The sequence below is a fragment of the Mobula hypostoma genome, chromosome 3 (genome assembly GCF_963921235.1).
Source record: "Mobula hypostoma chromosome 3, sMobHyp1.1, whole genome shotgun sequence".
Taxonomy (NCBI): Eukaryota; Metazoa; Chordata; class Chondrichthyes; order Myliobatiformes; family Myliobatidae; genus Mobula; species Mobula hypostoma.
This window is the reverse complement of record NC_086099.1, coordinates 229,692,761-229,712,090: the sequence shown is the minus strand read 5'-3', so window position 1 is coordinate 229,712,090 and position 19,330 is coordinate 229,692,761. Positions and strand designations below refer to the sequence as shown.

Below are 19,330 nucleotides of genomic sequence, written 5' to 3'. Positions count from 1 at the left end.
CTGTTTTCAGACTAGTATATACCTCTGTAATGTATTTTTTTTTTGCAATTTTATATATATATATATACATAAACTTCTGTAATTGTAATTTATCATTTTTATTGCTATATGTGATTCTTCTTTGAATATCATGCTTCATATTTATTCAAAGATTTCTAAACAAAATAATTGACAGGCAAGATTTTCTCTTAAGGCAGCCAGTCTTACTTTGGCCTATTTTGTCAAGTGCCCCAAGTACTCTGAAAACACATTCTTGACAATCAACCCCAACACATTCCCAACCACTGAGGTCATATTAACTGTTCAATAATGTACTTCCTACTGTCTCTCTCCCTACTTGATGGTCGGAGTGTCATTTACAATTTTGCAGTCCTCCGGAACTATGCCTGAACCTATTAATTCGCGAAAGATCATTACTAATGCATTCAAAACTGTTTTCAGACTAATATATACCTCTGTACTGTATTGTTTTTGCAATTTTATGTATATATATATATATATATAAACTTCTGTAATTGTAATTTATCATTGTTATTGCTATATGTTACCCTGTACATATGCCACAAAACAACACATTTTAGGACATATGACAGCGATGTTGACCCTACTTCAGATTCTGATTCTGAATAGAGGGCTTGGCAGGCAGCTGTCGACGTTGTGATAACGACACACCAGTAGATGTGATGGGCTTACGGGAGAGAGATATGTAATGAACGCCAATATGAACAGACGTCCTGGAATTGGAGTGATTTTTTTCAATTTTTTTGTTTTGCAATTAACCTTGTTTTGCATTTATTTCACAAGAAAATGGGTAAGTTCTACAAATGCATGTTAAAGGGATTGAAATGTAAATCGTTAGAATTGTGCCATTTCCTGGAATGTGTTGGAAACATGAGTCATCGCTGGTGGGTCCGAGATATGAGGTTTTTCAAAAAGGTGTGGACTTAAACTTGCCAATTAGATTACTCTTGTCTGTGCTCTAGTATATATATAGGAACCCTTCATGAGCTGTTGAGCTACAGTCCGTGGAAACTCGGAAGGTCCAGTTCGGAGTGCAGGCAAGACAGAAAACCTTGCGATCGCCGAACGTATTTGGGTCCTCCCCTGCACAGGTTGTATGCTGTTTTGTCCCAGATTTATTTCCATATTTTGTGTGACCCCTATCAGATCTCGTGGGAGGAGGATGTTTTAGAAGTGGGCAATTGAACAGACAGAAGGAAATAGGAACGGAACTAAGATCCACGCCTGACCTAGTTTTCAGTTCACTTTCGGGAATTGCTGTCGATCATGCTCCAGACACACGCAGCGTTAGAACGGGTGTCATTAGGGCTGGAGGTCCGCGACCAGTGGTGTTCCGCCGGCATCCATGCTGCGACCACTGAAAATGTAGATGCTGGGTTAATGCGCCTTGCAACTGGCACTAAGATTGGTGGCTTTATGGATAGTGAAGAGTGTCGATAAAAAGAAAGAGCAGAATTATTGTTTATATGCTGATATGCATGCAGGTATGCTGGATGGAATTTAGTCCGGCAACTGAGAAGAGCTGTAATTTGGAATCAGAATCACAGTCAGGTTTAATATCACGGGCATATATTCGGGAGTGGGGAAGACGGGACTGGAAAAATTAGATCAGCCCATAATTTAATGACGGAGCATTGCCGATGGGCCGAATGGCTTACTTCTGCTCCTATATCTTATGGTGTTATGCTATTATGTCGCGAATTGATTTTTATTGCTTGTTTACTTGTTTTGGCAGGTCCAAAATGAAGGGAAATTATGGAATTAAGTGCATGACGCTAAACATAATTAAAGGAAAAGGTCTTGTGTTCAAAGTTCATAAATCACTGAAAGTGTCTCTGCAAGTAGATAGTGTGGTAAAGAAGGCGTGTGGCATTCTTGTCTTCATTAGCCGTGGTAAAGAGTACTGAGTAATAAAGTCAAATTATAGTTACATAATCCGCATTACAGTATTATGTGTGATTCCGGTCTCCTCGTTACTACATGCTTTTACAAAGGTATAGAACAGGCTAACAAAGATATTTCTGCGATCAGACGCACGGGCTATAGGGAGAGGTTGAGCAAGCTTGAGTTATTTTCCCTGAAGCGTCAGAGGGTTTTGTCAGAATTTTATAAAATTTAGGGCTCTGTATTGTTGTACGAACAGTCGCCACGGTACTGTGGCGGTTAGCGCAACGCATTTACAGCTTGGATCGTCGCAATTCCGTCATCCTCGGTAGGGACTTTTGTACTTCCTCCGAGTGGAAGGCATGGTTTTTCCCGGGTGATCCGCTTTCCACCCAAAAGACCGGGAGGATAATTGGTTATTATTAATTGTCCCATCTTCAGCGCTGCGCTCAAGCGCATCTCTTGCATTTCACACACGTCTGCTCTTACCCCATCCTCCAGCTACACTGTCAAGGGTAGGGTTCCTCTTATCCTCGCCTACCACACCACCAGCCTCAAACCTCATATTTTGGGTAGCCTCCAACCAGCCTCCTATCCCTTATCCCTCCCTCACCTCGTCACGCCAATGGATTTCCCAGCTCTTTACTTCATCCACCCTACCCCTTCCAGTTTTCAGCTATCACCTCGTGGTTCTCGCTCTCCTCCTCCCACTTTTAAATTTTCTCCTCATCTTTTTTGAAGAGTTTCGACTCGTTTCCATAGATGCCGCCTGGCCTGCTGAGTTCCTCCAGTATTTGTGTATGTTGCTCGGATTTCCAGCATCTGCAGATTTTCTCCATTTTAACGTACTAAACAACATTGGAATGTCCAGTCAGGGGTAATGGCGGAAGCATAAACAATTATCACATTTCTGGGGCACGTGCACATGTAGCTGATGGGTCGGGGTGGGGGTTCGTATCAACATCAGGGGCCAGAAGAGAGTTTGGCATCGTGTTCAAAACAGGCCAAATTAAAATAAAGGGTCCGTTCCAGATTTGTTTTGTTCTATTATCTACGATCCCTGTCCGACAACGTGTCTCTGGGTCACCGTAGACGGCAAATGCTTTCCCCTTTTCCATCATTTCAAAGAAGTTCGAACAGCAAGCGTCGTTGGTGAATTGAGCAGCAGCTTCCAATAATAATAAAAGATTATAACATAGCACAGTCTAAAGGCCCCCTTTCACTATGAGGCTTCACTGTCAGTGAGGAGAAGAGAACGGATCCTATTCCCAACTGCGGTCCGAGGCCAAGCTGCCTCCGAAACCCGCAGGCACAGCTCTACCCTATCTGCGGTTCAAAGACAGGTCAGTGCAAGTTGGATGAAGACGGGATGGCTTGTCATTGCGAAAGCCGGGTAGTTGTGGCCAGAGTAAGGACCTGTCTACAAGCTCCCCTTCTCTAAATTTTATGTTAGTTTAGAGATACGTCGCGGTAACAGCTCGCGGCTCCAAGTTACATTTATTTTATCAAAAATACATAGCATCCAATAGTGGTAGAAAACCGGAGTACTCGGGGAAACCAGAGCGCAATGGGGAGAACGTAAAGACTCCTTACATTCAGCGGAGGAAGTGAAATCCATTCTGTGATCTGTGGTGCTATAGGAGCTTTGCACGAACTGCTACGCTGCCGTGGCTCTCCTGTTGCCACAAGAGTAATTGGCCTGTTTCTAAGAGGGAGGGAGAGAAAGAAAGAAAGACAATGATAGTGGATGACAGCACTAGTTAAGTGCAGGATGGATTGACAGATAGTGGCTGCTGATTGATAAGGGGATGCAAATGAATATTAGCGGTAGGTGAAAGCGGGTTGGGGAAATAGATCGTCGTTGTCTCCGCTTGAGAGAAGAGACCAGAAGGCCATAAGAGATAGGAACAGAATTAGGCCATTCGACCCATCGAACCTGCTCCGCCATTCCATCATGGCAGATTTATTATCCCTCTCCTACCCTCTCCCTGTACTCTTCAACGCCCTGACTAATCAGAAACCTATGAATCTATGCTTCAAATATACAAGATGATTGAACTCCACAGCCATCCGTGGCCATAAATTCCACAGATTCATCGCCCTTAAACTAAAGAAATCCCTCTTCATCTCTGTTCTAAATGGACGTCCCTCTGTTCTGATTCTGAACGTTCTAGCCTTAGATCAGCCCAATATCGGAAATATGCTCTCCACATCCACTGTCTCTAGACCTTTCAATAGTCGATAAATTTAAATGAAACATCCATTCATTCTTCCAAACTCCGCGAGTACAGGTGCAGAGCCGTCAAACCTCCCTCTTTCTTAAACCAATTCATTCCCAAAATCATTCTCGAAAAATTCTGGTGGACGCTTCCGAATGCCAGCACACCCTTTCTTAAATAAGGGCCCCAAATCTTCACATAATACTCCACGAGTGGTCTCACAAATGCGTCATAAATCACATTCTTTCTCGCATATCCTCGTCCTCTCGAAATGTTATGCTAAATACGCCTTTATTACTTCAGTCGAAGTTCATATCTTCCCTACAATATATTCCACCTGTCACATCTTTTCCATTCTCCTAATCTATTTGTCATTCTGCAGACTCCCTGCTTTCTCAAAACTAGCTGTCCCTTCATCTATCTTTATATCGAATGCAAACGTGGCCACAACGCCATCAGTTCCGTCGGCTCTTATCAAGTCCATCGGCTCTTTTCTTGTCAAGCAGCCTGCAGAGCGATATCTTGTCAAAAGTCAGGTTAACTGACCTATAGTTTCCTTTCTTCTGCATTTCTCCCTTCTTAAGCTGTGGAGTGATGTTTGCAGTTTTCCAGTCCTAAAGAACCATTCCAGAATATAGTTATTCTTAATGGATCGTTGCTATTGCCTCCACAAAACTTTTCAGTTTCCTCTTTCAGAACCATAGGACGTAGTCTATAAATATAACTATATATATACAATGCCTATAAAATTATTCACACCGCTTAGAAATTCTCATGTTTTATTGTTGACTACATTTAACACAGTGAATTTAACTTGGCTGTTTTTACACTGATCAACTCTTTCATGTCGAAGTGAAAACAGATCTCTACAACATGATCTAAATTAATTACAAATATATATAAAACTAATTAGTAGCATAAGTATTCACCCCCTTCATATCAGTAATTAGTAGATGCACTTCTGGCGGCAATTACAGCCTTGAGTCTGTGTGGATAGGTCTCTATCAGCTTTACGCGTCTGCATACTGCAATTTTTCCCCATTCTTCTTTTCAAGACTGCTCAAGCTCATGTTTGATTGCATGGGAATCGTAATTTAACAATCCTTTTCATGTCCAACCAGATATTCTTAATTCGATTGCGTAACGAACTCTGACTGGCCCACTCCAGGACATTACCTTTGTTGCTTTTAAGGAATTCCTGTGTAGCTTTGGATTTGTGATTCGGTTATTGTCTTGATGGAAGGTAAATCTGCCAATTCGCAGTTCTCTTGGTAATTGTATCAGGTTTTCCTCCAGGATCTCTCTATATGTTGCTGCATTCATTTCACCCTCTACCTTCATAAGCCTTCCCGAGCTGAGGCAGTGACGCAAACCCACCGCATAATTCAGCCACCACCATGTTTCAGGGTAGGGATGATGTGTTTTTGATGATGTGCCGTGTTTGTCTTACATCAAAAATAGCGTTTAGTCTGATGGTCAACAATCTCAATTTGGGTTTCATCAAGAGTTTCAATGGGTATATTTAATGTCAGAGAAACGTATATACTGTACATCCTGAAATTCCTTCTCTTTGCAAATAGGCACGACAACAAAGAAGTACCCCAAAGAACGAATGGCCGATAAAGGTAGTAATCTCGGGATTACTGCCTGTGCCGCGCGATAGTGAGTATAGGACTAGAATGAGGTGGAGGATCAATGCGTGGTTGAGCGATTGGAGCAGGAGATAGGGATTCCGATTTCTGGATCATTGGGACCTTCTTTGGAGCTGGTGTGCCCTGTTCAAAAAGGGGGAGTTGCACTTGAATCCCACGGGCACCTGGCGGGAACGTTTGCGAAGGCTACTGCTGAGAGTTTCAACTGGAACTGATGGGGGTCGTGGGGGTGGGAAACGAACTGAAGAGACTGGAGAAGAAGCGGTAACTCACAAATAGAGAAAGTTTGGAGAGAGTGTGAGAGGGCGGATAGGCAGGTGATAGAGAAGGGACACGCTCAGATGGACGGTTTGAGATGTATCTATTTGAACGCAAGGAGTATTGTGAACAAAGCGAATGAGCTTAGAGCGTGGTTCAGGACTTGGAGCTACGATGTGGTGGCCATTACAGAGACTTGGATGGCTCAGCGTCAGGGAAGGTTATTTCAGGTGCCGGGTTTTAGATGTTTCAGAAAGGACAGGGAGGGAGGCTTTGGAAGCATGGCGGCGCGACGCAGCTTGCAACGGCCACTCCAGTGAATGATATCTGTTATTTGTCAAGTAAGATGCCGTGCACAATCCTGATTTGATGAAGAGAGACGTGAGAGTAGGGAGGAACATCTGGTTAAACTTCTGAAATGCCTGTTTCGCCGCCGCTGCTACTGTGTGATCTAGAATCTCCGGAGGGGAAGGCCCAGAGTCCTCGGTTTTGCTTGTTGTTCGGCGGCCGGGGCCGTGTCGAAGCGCTCGGCAGAGATGATGCTCGGTGCTCGGTGTCAGAGGCTCGAAGTTTTCGGATGGACTCAGAGTCGGCTGCGGCCGGGTGCTCCAATGCATCGGCAAGTTTGCGGCGCTTCCGTCTGCATGAGATGATGGGGCTCTCAGGACTTGAGACTTTTTTTACCGTGCTCATGGTCTGCTCTTTATCAAATTACGGTATTGATTTGCACTCTTCTAACTATGTGTTATAATTATGTGGTTTTGTCAGTTTGTCTTGGTTCGTCCTGTGTTTCGGTGATATCTTTCTGGAGGAACATTGTATCATTTTTAATGCATGCATTTCTAAATTAGAATAAACGACGACTGAGTGTCCTCATAATCTAAAAGAGGTCGGGGTTTGGCACTGTTCATCAGAGATAGTATCAAGGCTGCAGAAAAGGTGGATGTCATGGAGGGATTGTCTATGGAGTCTCTGTAGGTGAAGGTTAGGAACAGGAAGGGTTCAATAACCTTACTGGGTGTTTTTTATCGGCCGCCCGATAATAAACAGTGATATTGAGGAGCAGATAGGGACACAGATCCTGGAAAGGTGTAACAATAACAGAGTTGTCGTGATGGGAGATCTTAATTTCCCAAATATCCATTGGCATCTCCCTAGAGCAAGGGGTTTAGATGGGGTGGAGTTTGTTAGGTGTCTTCAGAAAGGTTTCTTGACACAATATGTAGATAAGCCTACAAGAGGAGAGGCTGTACTTGATCTGGTATTGGGAAATGAACCTGGTCAGGTGTCAGATCTCTCAGTGATAGTGATCATAATTCTATCTCCTTTACAGTAGCACTGGAGAGAAATAGGAACAGACAAGTTAGAAAACCGTTTAATTGGAGTAAGGGGAATTATGAGGCTATCAGGCAGGAAATTGGAAGCTTAAATTAGGAACAGATGTTCTCTGGGAAAGGTAAGGAAGAAATATGACAAATGTTCAGTGGATATTTGTGTGGAGTTCTGCATAGGTACGTTCCAAAGAGACAGGGAAGTTATGGTAGGGTACAGGAACCGTGGTGTATAAAGGCTGTAATAAATCTATTCAAGAAGAAAAGAAATGCTTTCAAAAGGTGCAGAGAGTGAGGCAATGTTAGGGTTCTAGAAGATTATAAGGCTAACAGGAAGAAGCTTAAAAGATAAATTAGGAGAGCCAGAAGTGGCAATGAGAAGGCCTTGGCGGTCATCAATAAGGATAACTCCAAGGCATTCTGCAAATATGTGAAGAGCAAGAGGATAAGACATGAAAGAATAGGACCTATCAAGTGTGACAGTGGGGAAGTGTGTATGGAACCAGCGGAAATAGCAGGGTTACTTAAAGAATACTTTTCTTCAGTATTCAGTATGGAAAAGGATCTTGGTGATTGCAGTGCAGACTCGCAGCAGACTGAAAAGCGTGAGCATGTAGTTGTTAAGAAAGAAGATGTGCTGGAGCTTTTGGAAAGCATCAGGTTGAAAAAGTCGCCGGGACCGGATGAGATATACGCCAGACTACTGTGGGAGGCAAGGGAGGAGATTGCTGAGCCTATGGCGATGATCTTTGCATCATCAATGGGGTTCTAGAGGATTGGAGGTTTGCGGATGCTTTTCTTTTATTCAAGAAAGGGAGTAGAGATAGCTCTGGAAATTATAGACCAGTGAGACTTACCTCAGTGGTTGGTAAGTTGATGGAAAAGATCCTCTGAGGCAGGAATTATGAATATTTGAAGAGGTATAATAAGATTAGGAATAGTCAGCATGGCTTTGTCAAGGTCAGATCGTGCCTTACGAGCCTGATTGAATTTTTCGAGGATGTGACTGAACACATTGATGAAGGAAGAGCATTAGAGGTATTGTATATGGATTTCAGAAAGGCATTTGATAAGTTACACCATACAAAGGTTATTGAGAAAGTAAATGGCATGGGATACAAGGGGACATTGTTTTGTGGATCATGAACTGGTTTGCCCACAGAAGGCAGAGAGTGGTTGTAGACGGGTCGTATTCTGAAAGGAGGTCGTTGACCAGTGGTGTGCCTCAGGGATCTGTTCTGGAACCCTTACTCTTCGTGATTTTTATAAATGACCTGGATAAGGAAGTGGTGGGATGGGTTAATACGGTTGCTGATGACACAAAGGTTGGGGGTGTTGTGGATAGTGTGGAAGGCTGTCAGAGGTTACAGTGGGACATTGATAGGATGCAAAACTGGGCTGAGAAGTGGCAGATGGAGTTCAACCCAGATAAGTGTGAAGTGGTTCATTTCGGTAGGTCAAATATGATGGCAGAATATAGTATTAATGGTAAGACTCTTGGCAGTGCGGAGGATCAGAGGGATATTGGGGTCCGAGTCCATAGGACGCTCAAACCAGATGCGCGGGTTGACTCTGTGGTTAAGAGGACGTACGGTGTATTGGCCTTCATTAATCGTGTAATTGGATTTAGGAGCCGAGAGGTACCGTTGCAGCTATATCGGACCCTGGTCAGAACCCACTCGGAGTACTGTGCTCAGTTCTGATTGCCTCACTACAGGAAGTATATGAAAGCCATAGAAACTATAGAAACCATAGAAACTACAGCACAGAAACAGGCCTTTTGGCCCTTCTTGGCTGTGCCGAACCATTTTCTGCCTAGTACCACTGACCTACACACGGACCATATCCCTCCATACACCTCCCATCCATGTATCTGTCCAATTTATTCTTAAATGTTACAAAAGAAGCCGCATTTACTACCGCGTCTGGCAGCTCATTCCATACTCCCATCACTCTCTGTGTGAAGAAGCCCCCCATAATGTTCCCTTTAAACTTTCCCCCCGCCACCCTTAACCCATGTCCTCTGGTTTTTTTCTCCCCTTGCCTCAGTGGAAAAAGCCTGCTTGCATTCACTCTATCTATACGCATCATAATTTTATATACCTCTATCAAATCTCCCCTCATTCTTCTACGCTCCAGGGAATAAAGTCCTAACCTATTCAACCTTTCTCTGTAACTGAGTTTCTCAAGTCCCGGCAACATCCTTGTAAACCTTCTCTGCACTCTTTCAACCTTATTTATATCCTTCCTGTAATTTGGTGACCAAAACTGAACACAATACTCCAGATTCGGCCTCACCAATGCCTTATATAACCTCATCATAACATTCCAGCTCTTATACTCAATACTTCGATTAATAAAGGCCAATGTACCAAAAGCTCTCTTTACGACCCTATCTACCTGTGACGACACTTTTAGGGAATTTTGTATCTGTATTCCCAGATCCCTCTGTTCCACTGCACTCCTCAGTGCCTTACCATTAACCCTGTATGTTCTACGTTGGTTTGTCCTTCCAACGTGCAATACCTCACACTTGTCAGTATTAAACTCCATCTGCCATTTTTCAGCCCATTTTTCCAGCTGGTCCAAGTCCCTCTGCAGGCTCTGAAAACCTTCCTCACTGTCTACTATACCTCCAATCTTTGTATCATCAGCAAACTTGCTGATCCAATTTACCACATTATCATCCAGATCATTGATATAGATGACAAATAACAATGGACCCAGCACTGATCCCTCTGGCACACCACTAGTCACAGGCCTCCACTCAGAGAAGCAAATCTCTACCACCACTCTCTGGCTTCTTCAATCGAGCCAATGTCTAATCCAATTTACCACCTCTCCATGTATACCTAGCGACATAGAAAGGGTGCTGAGGAGATTTACAAGGATGTTACCTGGATTGGGGACATGCCTTTTGAAAAATGGTTGCGTGAACTCGGCCTTTACTCCTTGGAGCGACGGAGGATGAGAAGTGACCTGACTGAGGTGTATAAGATGATGAGAAGCATTGATCGTCTGGATAGTCAGAGGCTTTTTCCCAGAGCTGAAATGGTTGCCACAAGAGGACATAGGCTTAAGGTGCTGGAAAGTAGGTACAGAGGTGATGTCATGGGCAAGTTTTTTACTCAGAGAGTGGTGAGTGCATGGAATGCCCTGCCGGCAATGGTGTTGGAGGAGGAACGATAGGGTTTTTAAGAGACTTCTGGATGGGTACATGGAGCTTAGAAAAATAGAGGGCTATGGGGAAGTCTAGTAATTTCTAAGGCAGGGACATGATCGGCACAACCTTGTGTGCCGAAGGGCCTGTATTATGCTGTAGGTTTTCTGTGTTCCTATGGTTCTATGTTTCTGGCCGCTAAAACCCCAAAGCCCCTCCAGCTCCCTCCTCCCACAGACAAGCAACAGTAAGGCAACTAGCCCCACCCCCACCGCGACCAGCAAAAACCATTAGCGCCCTTCACCGAGCACTCAAGTGTGCAGCAAGCATCAGTGAAGCCACAGACTTGCGGCATCCCAAAGACTTCTCGTTCACCCGGTAATTCGACAAAGGACAGGCTTTCACTCTCTCCCTGATAAGGGAAAAAAAGAGCTGTCTCGGTTTCACAGCGAGAGGGGTGACATAACAAATAACTCGCTGATTAACAATATTAAAAGTCTGCTGCATCGCTTTTTTCCGAGCTCTGTGCCCAGAGGGTCGGCCCCAGAAAGGACACACACCCTACGGATGCTAAGCTGCTGTTCCGTGTTCTCGCTTGACGCCTCAGTCAAGTGCAGCAGCCATGTGTCCAGAGCCCGAGAGTGTAACTCCAGGTCAGGGTCTTCAAAAAAACTTTGAAAAGGAAAAGAAAAAAGATATATCAAAGATAGTAATAGAGCTGTTTCCGAAGATGCGAGCGAAAGAGTCGCCGTTTAGAGACATTTTTCTCCGCCCCTCCGCCCCTCTCAGACCACAAACCATCTTCTAGCTGACTTCCCAGTCTCGTAAATGCCTCTGGTAAGCTCTAGTTGAGATTTTATGTGAGTTCTTTTTTCAGCAGTGACTTTCTTTCACAAAGCTGCGATTGGTGAAGCACCGGACAACGGTTTTTGTCTGCGCAGCCTCTCCCATCTCAGCCACTGAAGCTTGTAGCTCCTCCAGAGTTGTCATAGGTCTCTTGGTGGCCTCCCTCATTAGTCCCTTTCTCGCACGGTCACTCAGTTTTGAGGACGGCTTGATCTAGACAGATTTACAGCTGTGCCATATTCATTCCATTTCTTGATGATTGACTTAACTGTGCTCCAAGGAAGATTCAGTGACTTGGAAATGCTTTTGTATCCATCTCCTGACTTGTGATTTTCAATAACCTTTTCGCAGAGTTGCTTAGATTGTTCTTTTGTCTTTGTGCTGTAGTTTTTCCCAGGATACGGACTCACCAGCCGATGGAACTTAAAAGTACAGGTGTATTTTTACGACAATTATTTGAAACACCTCGACTGCACACAGATCTCCAAAATCTGATCTCCATTTATCGAATTATCTAAATTCTAAAACCAATTGGCTGCAACAGTGATAATCTGGTGTGTGATATGAAAGAGCATGAATACTTATGCAATCAATTGTTTTGTGTTTTATTTGTGTAGTGAATTTACATCACTTTATACAAATCTGCTTTCACTTTGACACGAAGGAGTCTTTTTCTGTTGATCAGTGTGAAAAAAAAATCCAAATAATATCCATGTGATTCAACGTTGTAAAACAATAAAGCATGAAAACTTCCCGGGAGTGTGGGGTATAGGTATTGAATCTTCAGTACTTTCAGCTTCCCAAGCACCATCACATCACTGGCGGCAACTACACTCACTATTGCTCCTGACACTATCGAATTTCTGGCATACCTCTAATGTCTTCCAGAGTGAAGACTGACACAAAATACTGATTAGATTCATCCGCCATTCCTTCACCTTACATTGCTACGTCCTGAGCGTCATTCCTCAGTGTCCAACATCGACTCTCGCTTCTCTTTTGCAATTTATATATCCGAATTAAACCTTGGTATCGTCTTTTATATTAATGACTGGCTTATTTTCATATTTTATCTTTTCTTTCCTAATGGATTATGTGCAGTAAATGTCATTTTTTGGTTTTAAAAGATTCTCAAGCCTTTAACTTCGCACTATTTTTTCCTATATTATATGTTCTCTCATTTCTTACATAATGTCTTTAACTGTTCTTATCAGCCATGGTTGCCATAGTTGACTCATCCTCCCTTTAGACATCTTCACCTTTGACATACACCTTAGAATTGCCTCCTGAAACACCAGCCATTGCTGATTTGCTGTCATCCCAGATACTGTCCCCTTCCAATATTATCTGTCCCTTTGTCTCAACCGATGCCGCTTGACGGGCTGGACTCGCATGGCAATTTCTGTTTTGAAGGGTTATTTTATACTTGCTTCACACAGAAACGATCCCAAGAAAATGTGGGCATTAAAAATGTTTGCTTTCTGCTTAGATTTCAGACAAGGAACTGATCAGTGTTGGCAAACGGTGACTGAACCATGTCTGAAAAGGCTGAAGCTTCCCTGGAGCTGACGAAGTCTGCTGTTGAGGCTGTACAGGGAGTGATGGCTTTCATCGAATCAGCGGAGAAGCTGGCTTCCACATGCGGGGTGTTCGGTCCCCTCATAAGTTTAGCCGCGGCCATTGTCAAACTAGCCCTAGGCAACGTGGACAGCCCAGAGCTGACCTACATGAAAGAGCAGTTCCAGATCGTCAGGAACAAGCTGGATGTCATTTCTGACCAGATCAACGATGTCATTCGGGAGGTCTGGAAAAACACGATGGACAGCCAGTATTCCCCCATTGAAGAAAACATAAAGAACCAGTTTCGGAAGTACATGGACATCCTCCACGCGAAGCCACAGTACCGGCAGGCTGAGAAGGAAGAGTTTCTCAAACACTTCGACGTGAGCAAGGGGGACCAGAATCTCAACACTCTCTACGATGCTGTGATGGGTTACTCGATCGTCTTCAGCAAACCCATCCTGGACACCGTCATGAAATGTGACCAGAGGAACCGGCGCCAGATGGAGCAGTTCTGTGCCCGTCTGAAGAACCTCTTCTGTATCGGCATGATACCCTTGCTGGCTCATGCGGCCATCTCCGGGAACGACGTAAAGGAGCTGGAGAAACATTGGAACGAGAAATTGTCCAAGGTCGACGAGAAAATGAAATCCATGATAGATCGCTGCATCAATGAGTTTGCGGAGCAGGCGAAGATAGATATAGAGAGATTCGTAAAGGAGAAGGAAGGGAGAGATAATGACCAATGCTCATCCTATGTATTGGAAAAATTAAAAAAAAAGTATGATTGGGTCTGCTGGTCAGTGCGAGTCTATAATCCCGTCGGGGGATTTGATAATCACTGTCTCGTTGCCTGTAACTTCATTTGCTTTTTCAGGCTCAACAATGTTAATATTGTTGTCGCCTACAGCACTGACCCAAAGGCAGTTGATGAGGGCCTCGTCAGGCAGCTAATGGAAGGGAGAGACCACGTCAATGATGCCAGAGAAGTGGCCGTACATGTATGCCATGGTCTCCCCGCTGGGCACGGTGTCCACGCAGTGAGACGGTATAAAGGTCTATGCTGCGCCTCGAGCTTTCCCGCTGGATGTGATTTCTGTCAGGACTATAGTGGTGTTACCCTGTACGTTCACCGAGCATAAACCTATGATTGTATGGGGCACACCATATAACTCCCCACTGCGCCCCAAATCACGCGTATATTACCCTGCTATCCATCACACGCAAAATTCAAAAACAGCATTGTGCCATTTAACCTCAGCGTCACCAACATTCTGTAGTATCTCTCCCCTTCCCGACCTGAGTTCCGACTGCAGGACTCAGGTCACCCCTGACACAGCTCCCAGAACGCTAACTTGAAGTGCTACCGCCAGCAGTGTGATTCACTGAATTATTGAGCCTGACACTGCCCGCTTCCTGACGCCCCTTTATAAAATGCACTGGCACTCTTCCTCACCCTTAACGGTTCTGTCACGACAGGTGCTAAACATATGAGAGCCTTGCAAACTCCTTGCAGTCCTCCTTCCTCACCCGAGGGCCGGAGGTTTTCTTTTTTTGCGATGGGTCAGTGAGGAAGGCATACATGGGGTCAAAAGCAGTCTGAAAGAACAACCGTACTCCCACGGCGACAGGGTGGTGACATCGGAGCGGGTTTGCTATGCCACCGCCGTCAAATGGCGACCAGATAATAACTCGCCCACAGGCTTCTCTCCCCCAGTATTCACCTTTCAGTCTTCAGATCCGTTACCTGAGCCTTTGCCGGGTTGAAGCTGCGGCACGGGCGGGGCAAGGAATACCAAAGACTAACAGTTGATCAGCCGGAACGCCAAGCTGTGGTTCCGTCAGGCCAAAAACCGTGCTTCCCCACAGAGGGGCAATTTCAACTGTACTTTGTTTCTGCGATAATCTGATCTGTGCTGCTTGTGCTGCCTGCAACAATGAAATCGTTCAAATAGATTTACTTTAAACTGTACCAGATTTATGTAATGGCTGGGTTTTACTTATACTGATTTCTTGGAACTAAGAAATAAAACTGATTGTTAGACTGTTTGGGACTGAGCTAAATAAACGGAAATGAAATGCTCAAAATCTGATAACTGTTTCACTCTTCAATTTATGTGGTGCCATCGTCAGTTCTATCGGGAGAAACACTATCCCAACAACAATGCAATGTATGGCCATTGGTATTTGTGATTTGTCGATGAAAATCGACAATGCGGATTAGAAAATTTGCAGGCGACACAAAGTTGGCGCATTCTGAACAGGTAAGGAGGTTGTGAAAAGACACAGCAGAATGTAGATCAGGCGAAGACTGAAGGTGAGAAATAGTGACTGAAATTTAATCCGGACTAGAGTGTCATGTTGCTTTTGACAGGCCACATTAAAGAGGAAGTTACAATTACATGGCAGGACCCTTAGGAACATTCGTGTACAGGGGCATTTGGGGGTCCCACTTCACAATTCCATGAAAAGAGTGACGCAAGTATTTCGGGAATAAAGAAACTGCAGTGCCTTCAATGGTTGGGACACTAAGGATTACAGATAGGATCCCTATTACATCTGGATATGTATTTGTGCCACCTCCAGTCGCCGCATTATAGCGCTGGATTTGGAGTTGCAGAGGAATACAGACGAGGTTGTCCAGGATGCTACCTGGATTATTAGGAATGAGATATAAGGAGAGTTTTGGTGGAATGCCAGCAGTTTTCTGAATATATCTGAAACATATAGAGTAATCCAGCGCCTTTTCCTTCCCCTGGTTTGAAATGTCTAATACTAGAGGGCAGAGATATCAGGTAAGAGGGGGTAAGGTGAAGAGAGATGTATATGGCAAGTTTATTTCACGGAGACTGACAAAGGTATGGAATGTACTTCCAGGAGTGGAGGTAAAAACATATAGAAATAATGGTGCTGTTTTAGAACCATTAAACAGACATTTAAACAAGATGGGAATGGAGGAATATGGATTCTGTGCCTCTGTCATTGGCTACAGCATCATGCTTGCACTCTATTCCAAGCATTAGCTTCATCTGCTTTAGCCAAAATGGTCCTTGCACTAAAATAAATTTTAACATATGAACCTGAAGGAGTCTCTCTCTCTCAACTCTCTCTCTTCTCCATCTTGTTCTCCCTTTTCCCGCCCTCTCCAGTTTTCCCCATCCTTCCTATCTTTTATCCCTCCATAGAACCATAGAACCATAGAACCATAGAAACTACAGCACAGAAGAAGGCCTTTTGGCCCTTGTTGGCTGTGCCGAACCATTTTCTGCCTAGTCCCACTGACCTGCACACGGACCATATGTCTCCATGCACCTCCCATCCATGTATCTGTCCAATTTATTCTTAAATGCTAAAAAAGAACCCGCATTTACCACCTCGTCTGGCAGCTCATTCCATACTCCCACCACTCTCTGTGTTCCCTTTAAACTTTTCCCCCCTCACCCTTAACCCATGTCCTCTGGTTTTTTTCTCCCCTTGCCTCAGTGGAAAAAGCCTGCTTGCATTCACTCTATCTATACCCGTCATAATTTTATATACCTCTATCAAGTCTCCCCTCATTCTTCTACGCTCCAGGGAATAAAGTCCTAACGTATTCAACCTATCTCTGTAACTGAGTTTCTCAAGTCCCGGCAACAACCTTATAAACCTTCTCTGTTCCCTTTCAACCTTATTTATATCCTTCCTGTAATTTGGTGACCAAAACCGAACACAATACTCCAGATTCGGCCTCACCAATACCTTATACAACCTCATCATATATTCCAGCTCTTATACTCAATACTTCGATTATTAAAGGCCAATGTACCAAAAGCTCTCTTTACAACCCTATCTACCTGTGACGCCACTTTTAGGGAATTTTGTATCTGTATTCCCAGATCCCTCTGTTCCACTGCACTCCTCAGTGCCTTACCGTTAACCCTGTATGTTCTACCTTGGTTTGTCCTTCCAACGTACAATACCTCACACTTGTCTGTATTAAACTCCATCTGCCATTTTTCAGCCCATTTTTCCAGCTGGTCCAAGTCCCTCTGCAGGCTCTGTAAACCTTCCTCGCTGTCTACTACACCTCCAATCTTTGTATCATCAGCAAATTTGCTGATCCAATTTATCCTATTATCATCCAGATCATTGATATAGATGAGAAATAACAATGGACCCAGCACTGATCCCTGTGGCACACCACTAGTCACAGGCCTCCACTCAGAGAAGCAATTCTCTACTACCACTCTTTGGCTTCTTCCATTGAGCCAATATCTGATCCAATTTACCACCTCTCCATGTATACCTAGCGACTGAACTTTCCTAACTAACCTCCCATGCGGGACCTTGTCTAAGGCCTTACTGAAGTCCATGTAGACAATATCCACTGCCTTCCCTTCATACACTTTCCTGGTAACCTCCTCGAAAAACTCCAATAGATTGGTCAAACATGACCTGCCACGCACAAAGCCATGATGACTCTCCCTAGTAAGTCCCTGTCTATGCAAATGCTTGTAGATTCTGTCTCTTAGTACTCCCTCTAATAACTTACCTACTACCGACGTTAAATTTACCGGCCTATAATTTCCCGGATTACTTTTCGATCCTTTTTTAAACACCGGAACAACATGAGCCACTCTCCAATCCTTCGGCACCTCACTTGCAGACAGCGACATTTTAAATATTTCTGCCAGGGCCCCTGCAATTTCAACACCAGTCTCCTTCAAGGTCCGAGGGAACACCCTGTCAGGTCCTGGGGAATTATCCACTTTAATTTTCCTCAAGACAGCAAGGACCTCCTCCTTTTCGATCTGTACAATTTCCATGATCTCACTACTTGTTTCCCTTAATTCCATAGACTTCATGCCAGTTTCCTTAGTAAATACAGACTCAAAGAACCTATTTAAGATCTCCCCCATTTCCTTTGGTTCCGCACATAGGCGACCACTCTGATCTTCAAGAAGACCAATTCTATCCCTTACAATCCTTTTGCTCTTAATATACCTGTAAGAGCTCTTTGGATTGTCCTTCACTTTGACTGCCAATGCAACCTCATGTCTTCTTTTAGCCCTCCTGATTTCCTCCTTAAGTATTTTCTTGCACTTCTCATACTCCTCAAGCACCTTACTTACTCCCTGCTTCCTATACATGTCATACAACTCCCTCTTCTTCTTTATCAGAGTTGCAATATCCCTTGAGAACCAAGGTTCCTTATTCCGATTCACTCTGCCTTTAATCCTGACAGGAACATACAAATTCTGCACTCTCAAAATTTCTCCTTTGAAGGCTTCCCACCTACTGATCACATCCTTGCCAGAGAACAACCTGTCCCAATCCACGCCTTTTAGATCCTTTCTCATTTCTTCAAATTTGGCCTTCGTCCAGTTAAGAACCTCAACCCTCGGACCAGATCTATCCTTGTCCATGATCAAGTTGAAAGTAATGGTGTCATAATCACTGGAACCAAAGTGCTCCCCTGCACAGACTTCCGTCACTTGTCCTAACTCGTTTCATAGAAACATAGAAAATAGGTGCAGGAGTAGGCCATCCGGCCCTTCGAGCCTGCACCGCCATTTATTGTGATCATGTCTCATCATCCCACTCAGAACCCTGCACCAGCCTTCCTTCCATACCCTCTGATCCCCCTAGCCACAAGGGCCATGTCTAACTCCCTCTTAAATAGAGCCAATGAACTGGCCTCAACTGTTTCCTGTGGCAGAGAATTCCACAGATTCACCACTCTCTGTGTGAAGAAGTTTTTCCTAATCCCAGTCCTAAAAGGCTTCGCCTTTATCGTCAAACCGTGACTCCTCGTTCTGGACTTCCCCAACACCGGGAACAATCTTCCTGCATCTAGCCTGTCCAATCCCTTTAGGATTTTATACGTTTCAATCAGATCCCCCCTCAATCTTCTAAATTCCAACGAGTAAAAGCCTAGTTCATCCAGTCTTTCTTCATATGAAACTCCTGCCATCCCAGGAAACAATCTGGTGAACCTTCTTTGTACTCCCTCGATGGCAAGGATATCTTTCCTCAGATTAGGGGACCAAAATTGCACACAATACTCCAGGTGTGGTCTCACCAAGGCCTGGTACAACTGCAGTAGTACCTCCCTGCTCCTTTACTCGAATTCTCTTGCTATAAATGCCAGCATACCATTCGCCTTTTTCACCGCCTGCTATACCTGCATGCCCACTTTCAATGACTGGTGTATAATGACACCCAGGTCTCGTTGCACCTCCCCTTTTCCTAATCGGCCACCATTCAGATAATAATCTGTTTTCCTAATTTTGCCACCAAAGTGGATAACTTCACATTTATCCACATTAAATTGCATCTGCCATGAATTTGCCCACTCACCTAACCTATCCAAGTCACCCTGCATCCTCTTAGCATTCTCCTCACAGCTAACACTGCCGC

General features: G+C 44.2%; 1 protein-coding gene across 2 annotated transcripts; it reads left to right on the top strand.

Annotated features, from left to right (window-relative positions):
- The first annotated feature begins 983 nt into the window (after window positions 1-983).
- LOC134344608 (protein rapunzel-like) lies at window positions 984-15,027 on the top strand. 2 transcript variants are annotated; one of them, XM_063044718.1, is made up of 3 exons: window positions 1,027-1,112; window positions 11,759-11,925; window positions 12,861-15,027. In XM_063044718.1, the coding sequence occupies exon 3, from the start codon at window positions 12,907-12,909 to the stop codon at window positions 14,071-14,073; it is 1,167 nt and encodes a 388-aa protein (XP_062900788.1). In that variant the 5' UTR covers window positions 1,027-1,112; window positions 11,759-11,925; window positions 12,861-12,906; the 3' UTR covers window positions 14,074-15,027. The 2 variants fall into 2 exon arrangements, with proteins under 2 accessions (XP_062900787.1, XP_062900788.1); XM_063044717.1 differs by lacking the exon at window positions 11,759-11,925 and having other exon boundaries at window positions 984-1,112.
- Window positions 15,028-19,330: the final 4,303 nt, after the last annotated feature.

What these genes read in the sequence shown, in the direction of transcription:
- LOC134344608 (XM_063044717.1), top strand. Translation starts at nt 12,907, where the DNA reads ATGTCTGAAAAGGCTGAAGCTTCCCTGGAGCTGACGAAGTCTGCTGTT.